The 7,355-nt window shown below is 40.9% G+C and overlaps 1 protein-coding gene across 1 annotated transcript in view; it reads left to right on the top strand.

Annotated features, from left to right (window-relative positions):
- Window positions 1-711: 711 nt before the first annotated feature.
- TENM4 (teneurin transmembrane protein 4) overlaps window positions 712-7,355 on the top strand; it is a 342,526-nt gene continuing 335,882 nt past the window's right edge. Inside the window, exons 1-2 of the mRNA XM_053934325.1 lie at window positions 712-934; window positions 5,888-6,157. Of these exons, the coding sequence (XP_053790300.1) occupies window positions 712-934; window positions 5,888-6,157 (493 nt within the window). The remainder of the gene's footprint in view (window positions 935-5,887; window positions 6,158-7,355) is intronic.

The following is a 7,355-nucleotide window of genomic DNA, read 5'->3' as shown; positions in this document are numbered from 1 at the left end:
GCATGTAGCAGAACACTATCATTTATTTACACTTTCTCAGCTCTGCCTAAGTTCTAATATATTTCCAGTTGAGTAAAGATGAGCCCTCTGAAAGGGAAGACATTTTTATGCAATTTCCATCCACGTCTCACTTCTTCATTCTTCCTTTGTCCCTCTCCCTTCCCACTTGCCTTCTTATACCATCTCAGTCTTTTGTTCATACATTCTAACCTCATGATCTGTGGAAACATTTTTAAAACCACAGGACAGCATTTTTCCAAAGCCCTCTAGTTGCCCAAATAGAGACATTTCAGCATTACCTGATTTCCCAGAGATTAGGTGACTGACGAATACATGCCTCCTCGAGGTCTCTGAATCACTTCCTACAGAAAGAAGACACACAATATCACAATCAGTTTCAAATTCCCAAGTGCATGCCTAGTTCAGACAGATGCAGGTTGCTGCATATATGTATCCTGTTAGTAGTGGCAATTATTAAATGAGTCACACATAATTGAGACTTTCTTTTTACTGGTAATTGTTCTAAGAGGGTTTTTCTGCAATCCATTAAGTAACATCCCTTTTCTTCAGTGTAAGAATGTATAAAGAAGGCAAATTAGCCATTGAGTGCCCAAAGGCATGACATTTTTTAATTCTCTCTTTCAGGTTATTCCAATCTGACCACCACACAGACGTCATTATTTTAATGTTGAATACTCAGACAAGGGTGCCATGGATGTAAAAGAAAGAAAGCCGTATCGATCTCTGACTCGGCGACGCGACACTGAGCGCCGCTACACCAGCTCTTCAGCCGAGAGTGAGGACAGCAAGGCACCCCAGAAGTCCTACAGCTCCAGCGAGACCCTGAAAGCTTATGATCAAGACTCCAGGCTGACGTACAGCAATCGGGTCAAAGACATGGTGCACCAGGAGGCTGATGAATTCTGCCGAGCAGGTGGGTTACTTTTCAGCAGATGCAGCTGTAAGCAGCATGAGGGAATCAGCTGAGAGTCAGAGCTGGGTAGGAGGCTACCTTTGAAAGACTCTAAGGCCAAAAGCAAGATGTAAAAGAGAGATTTAAATAGAGCAGCAGAGATCATCTTCATTGTATTGCACAAGACACCGTGTGCAGCCCGGTATCCTTAAGTGGCATATCCATATACCATGTTCATTAGCACTTACTAAGACACATTTTCTATGTCTTAGTCTTTCTGTCTGCAGCAGTACTTTGCCACTTCCCACCATGAGACTAGAACCCCCTGTACACATGCTGTATGGTATTGATGTGGCATGGAAAGTTCCTGCCTGCTCAGGAGACCTTTCACTGTGTCACATGTCTGCTCTGTCATGAAGGAAGTCAACGAGGATGCTGAAGCAGAAGGCAACAAGGGGAGAGTGTCACTGTCCACTCTGTCCATCTGGTCTACAGCAAAATCCAAGAACCCTGGAAGAAAGGAGACAACTGAAGTCCAGATGGGATGAACCTTCTTGGCATTGTACATGGCCTGTAGGCTTTAGGTTTGCCTTGGGGACATGCTCCAATATTAGCCTAAGGAACTACTTTAGGATTTACAGGAGCACATTTAGTGAATCTGAGTCCCAGTATCTGTAAAGATGTGGAGTTTCAAGAGTCACAACAGACTCCACATTTCTAACAGAGATTCCAGATACCCAGAGATTCCTGAAGTTAGTGCAGTTAGAATTTTCACTGCTGTTACTGCCTGTATGAGGTAGATTTTTGTCCCCTGCTATAAGACTCATCTTCATTTTTCTGTAGAGTTGTAGTTCAGATTCCAGGACTTCATATAAATTGTTTTTAGAAGTCCATCAAGAAAAGCATAAAATGGCAAAGTGAGTCAAATAGAGTAGGCAGCATTCCAGAAACTGGACATAAACTAGCCAGCCCAGAGTACTCTGAGCACATCCTTTGCAATTTAGAGAAGCTGATTCCCCAAAAGGAATGCATATAAATACACTCATTAAACTTGGGGGCTGCTTGATTTCTCCTCAAAAGTCATGCACTTGTGGTTTTGGTGCAAGACTCTTCTTCAAGGCACACACAAGTAAAATTATTTGCTGAAGTATCTTCATGCATATGGCTTTGGTGTTTGGGTTTCAGAATAGCTGCAATAGGCGATAATCAACAAAAGGGCCAATAGTAAATGTAAGTAACACTGTGACATCATGAAAGCAGTTTCCCTCTTAGCAACTCTGAAGTACTTCATCCCCTCTAAGGAATGTATGACATTATAAAGAAAAGGAAACTTTTTAGGTCATTGTATTTGCTTACTTCATACAATATATTCATCATGCAGGATAGATGTGAATTAGTCCAGGTCTATGAGGCCATGCAGATCTATGGATTTCTCCTAAGAAGCCCACAAAAGATTACCTTTCTTGAAAATCCAGTCTGTTGACAGAGAGTGTAAATTTTCTATACACAAGCTTATGCTTCCCTAGGAAAATGTTGAAGGTACTGAGTAAAAATGACTGGTCAAAGTAACTGAAATTCATTGAAAAGTTAAGATTAACCATGTCAGAGCACAAGTTCTGTTTCTGATATAACTCTCACAAATGGCTCAACTTAAAGCTTTCTCCCAGTTTATCCTGAGGGTCCCAAAACTGGCCTCAAGAGTGTTAACAATTATCCCAGATTTTCTGTGCCACATTTTCCACTGGCAGTAAGCCATGAATGGACCTCTCTTTGTGATGTTTCTTGGCTTCAGGCCAGCTGAAACCAATCCTTATTAGCCTGCTTGACATCAACAAGGCAAAGTGAATTTCTCTTCTGCATTGGTTTGGAAGGCAGAGGAGGGAAACATTTCAAATTGACCAAATAAATTCAGTAAATAAACAAGTCAGCATTTAAATGGTTTTAGCTAGAGTGAGTGTCAGCAAATGTGCAAGTCAGCACAGGAGAAAATAGACCAGATCTGAATTAAAAAGTCTTGGGTATTTATTATCCTCCTTTTATTGACTTGAGTTCTTCCAGCTTAAAAGGCAACAGTGAGCACAGAATATGAAAATCAATGCATCTGCTGCTGTTTATTGCAAATAAATTTGATTTTCAGTTAATTGTAGCAGTCAGTTTTCATAATTTATGAGCTGGTGTTACTGGAGAACATCGGTCATGCTGCACATTGATGTGCCTGATGATGCTGAGTGTGGCTTCTTTCAGGCAATGGTGGAACTTGCCATCAGTGACTCAAACACACAAGGAAAATCAAAAGATATTTTTCAGTACTCCACAAGGGATGGTTTAGAAAACCATGGCCTTACACATAAGTCGAAACAAAGAGGAAGAGGAAGAGGAAGAGGAAGAGGAAGAGGAAGAGGAAGAGGAAGAGGAAGAGGAAGAGGAGGAGGAGGAGGAGGAGGAGGAGGAGGAGGAGGAGGAGAAAGAGAAAGAGAAAGAGAAAGAGAAAGAGAAAGAAGAGAAAGAGAAAGAGAAAGAGAAAGAGAAAGAGAAAGAGAAAGAGAAAGAGAAAGAAAGAGAAAGAGAAAGAGAAAGAGAAAGAGAAAGAGAGAAAGAGAAAGAGAAAGAGAAAGAGAAAGAGAAAGAGAAGAGAAAGAGAAAGAGAAAGAGAAAGAGAAGAGAAGAGAAAGAGAAAGAGAAGAGAAGAGAAGAGAGAAGAGAAGAGAAGAGAAAGAGAAGAGAAGAGAAGAGAAGAGAAGAGAAGAGAAGAGAGAAGAGAAGAGAAGAGAAGAGAAGAGAAGAGAAGAGAGAGAAGAGAAGAGAAGAGAAGAGAAGAGAGAAGAGAAGAGAAGAGAAGAGAAGAGAAGAGAAGAGAAGAGAAGAGAAGAGAAGAGAAGAGAAGAAGAGAAGAGAAGAGAAGAGAAGAGAAAGGTGTCTGGGGAGATACTGCTTCCTAGCATTTATAACTTAGGTCAGGTTTATTTGCTTCCTCATGTAATGAGAATGTAGAGGACAGTTTTTCAAACCACTTTGTAATCATGTTAAATGGATTACTTTGCCACAAGCTTGCATTGTGCTTCCCAAGCAAGGGTTGGACAGAGGTGTGAGCCCCAGGCAACCTTTTCTGTCCACTCTGTCTGAAAGCTTTAATCTTGTTTGGTCAATTAAAAAGGTGTGAAGTTCATAAATCCCTTATGCAGTTGGAGTATTGTCAGCTGCAGATCCGTAACCAGCTGAACCAGAATTTTCTCCTGCTATCAAACAGCTCCTTCTCTGAGCCATACATGAAAATGTTGTCCAGTCCCACTACTCACCTTGCATTCAGATATCTCCTCTCTGTTCACTGTGAGCTATAAAGTCAACTGAATGAAAAAATGTAGTAAAATAGGATCTACTTTTGGCCACCTGTCATCTGATGCACATGTGCTTTAATATGAGAGACCTTCCCCAGTCATCAGGGTTGAAGGACAAACTAGGCTGCTTCCAGAAGTGTGAAACCATACTCTGGAAAAGTAGAAAACTGACTATTTCTGTTGGATACACATTTTCTACCACATGATATTTGACATCAACAAATAGAAATGTGAGAAAAAAACACACAATTGAGGGGTCTTGAGAAATGAGAAAATGGTAATTCAGCTTTGGATACAACCTTGAGATCCAGACTTGATGAACAGATTTCAATAATGAGTAGTTATGAATTTCAGTGTTCAAAGGAAGGTTTGTGCCTGAAATTTACTGGAGATCATGCATTCAGATTTATCTTGTTGAAATATGCCTGAGCTGCAAACTGCTCAGTTCCTTAATCCATCCAAGGCATAGCATAACAGAAGCAGGGGTTCATTGAGCTGTATAAATGCACGGTGCACCTAAAGGCACTCATGGGTGGCAAAATCTTTTCAAGATATTCAAGGCTGAAAACTAAATGCATGCATTAATAAATAAATGTGGATTAAAATTGCTCTCTCCAGCCTCTTTATGGAACTTTCCAAACAAAGTATGCTAATATTTGAAGCCTTATTCACATCAATTCAGTCTGATTTTGAAGCTCTGCGGGTAACTAGACATGGAGTCAAGAGTCACTTTTCAGGTCATATTTTTAGTCAGCTAAACAATTGCATCTATTTGCGGCCAAATAACCTCTGCTGTGACTCTCTCAGAATGAATAGCTAAATGTGAGTCAAGGTATGAGTGGCCAGCAAGAGGAAAGTGAAATCGCCAAATGAAATTTAAATCCCCAGTATGTAATTTCAGGGATTTCAATGAGCAGAACTCACTCAAATTGCCTATTGTAGGGAACTTGTCAGGCTTTGGTAGGACTTTTGATCATTGCACGCCTCATTTTGCTTTTCTCACAAGAAGATTACTTTTTGCCTCTCCTAAAGTATTGCACCATTTCTACATCTGTTTCTGCTTTCAAACTTGATGATTTCATTGAACATGCCCTGAGTTTTTGTCAGGTTCCAGAAGCAGGAATCCAGACACTTTTTAGTTTTGGCATGTTTGAAAAGAGGTTGCTGTGAGGTGGGGACTGGTGTCTTCTCACAATTAACAAGCAATAGGACAAGAGGAAATGGCCTCAAGTGACACTAGGGGAGATTGAGGTTGCATATGAGGAACAATTTCTTCATCAGAAGAGTGGTCAAGGATTGGAACAGGGTGTCTACAGAAGTGGAGGAATCACCGTCTCTGGAATTGTTATAAAAAAAAGTATAGATGAGATGCTTAGAGACATTTTCTCGTGGTGGACTTGGACATGCTGAGTAATGGTTGGACTTGATAATCTTAAAACCTTAGTGATTCTATGATTCTCACAGTGAGCAGGACCACAACCACAGAAGAGAGGTATCTTTGGTATGATGTTGCTGTGTCTTACTGTGATGCTGCTGTGCCACACATGAAAGTAGAGGGTGAACACTTTGCTCTTGATATGTGCTAGATGGCACCGTGCCCTATTATAGAATAACTCGGCTGATACGTTTTTTCTCACAGGAGCCAACTTCTCTTTGCGAGAACTGGGACTTGAAGATGTGACACCCACCCACGGGGCTTTGTACCGGACCGACATCGGTCTGCCTCACTGTGGCTACTCCATCAGCACCGGCTCAGATGGTGACACGGAAGCAGATGTGGTCATGTCACCTGAGCACCCAGTGAGGCTTTGGACACGCAACACCAAATCTGGGCGTAGCTCGTGCTTGTCAAGCCGGGCCAACTCCAACCTCACCCTCACCGACACGGAGCATGAGAATACTGAAACTGGTAAGTGATGACAATGCATGCGTCAGCCTCAAGCTCTATAAGGAATGTCTCTTCCTACTACTCCACCTTAATCTTCCTTAGGTTTAGTGATGGGATTTTTTATCAGACTCCATGAAAACACTCTTCTAATAGCCCCAGTCGTGGCCTTTTTACTGTCCTACAGAGTCTTTGTTAATGAACTGCTGGAGAAGCTCCTACTTATTTATCACTGTGACAGAGATCATTAAATAGCTGTAATACTCTCCCTGCTTTTTGCAGCAACCTTTCAGAGGGAAGGCATTTAAATCTCCCCTCCTCTGGCTGATGCTACTCTTTTCTTTGCTCAGATTTTCTAGATAGATAATTTTCTTCTCTTCCTTGCTGGTTCCTTGACAGGGTCTGCTTCATTTATGTAAATTGGCTGACTGCTCTCTGAAGGAAAATGATGGTGAAATATTTTTAGAAGCCCTTTTCTTTGTGTGAAATAAAAGCTGAAGGTCACAGATTTTTTTATCTCTGTAACTTTGTGTCCCCAGCTGCGGGGATTCCTGCATACCTTTTGTAGGTCTGTGAACCTTTTGGTCAGCAGTTCTGCCAAGCAGTATAGGAGAAGGAGAGGGGATTTTTGATTCAATTGCAACTTAACCCAGGAGTTCATCCAGTCCTATATGCCTTTGCACCTTTAATTCAATTATAACACAGCCTGCTTCTTCTTGTATAGCTGCTGCATACAAGTAATCGGGCACTTGTGTTCAGTGCAGAAAGCTCATATGAAATGACTGTATCACTTGTTCTTTTCATGCTTTTTGCCACAGTATTATAGTGACAAATGATGATAAGTTTTCCTCTGGAAGCCATGACAGTGAGACATACACCACCCACATGATTTTATGTTTAACTCCAACAAAATTACAGTTGAAGCTTATTAAGTTTCTGCTCAGAGATAATGATATATTAGGCAGAGTTCAAAGATAAATGGCCTTCTGTTCAAAGGATGTACAGAAGAATCTTTTTAAATTATCTTTGCTATACTTTTTAAAGATTCTTAGTCTTACAAGCAGACACAGAGTGTCAGGTTACATTGTTTTCCTTCTGATCCTTGTGTTTTGATGAAAAATCAGAGGGATCATCAGGGTCAATTGAAGTTTTGTAGACTCACAAGAAATTGCTTGAAAACAGCCAAAAGTAAGCACCTTGTGCTTCCAGGCTCTCTTTTGTG

This window comes from Vidua chalybeata, chromosome 2, assembly GCF_026979565.1.
Source record: "Vidua chalybeata isolate OUT-0048 chromosome 2, bVidCha1 merged haplotype, whole genome shotgun sequence".
In the NCBI taxonomy this organism is placed as follows: domain Eukaryota; kingdom Metazoa; phylum Chordata; class Aves; order Passeriformes; family Viduidae; genus Vidua; species Vidua chalybeata.
This window is presented reverse-complemented; position numbering and strand designations above follow the sequence as displayed.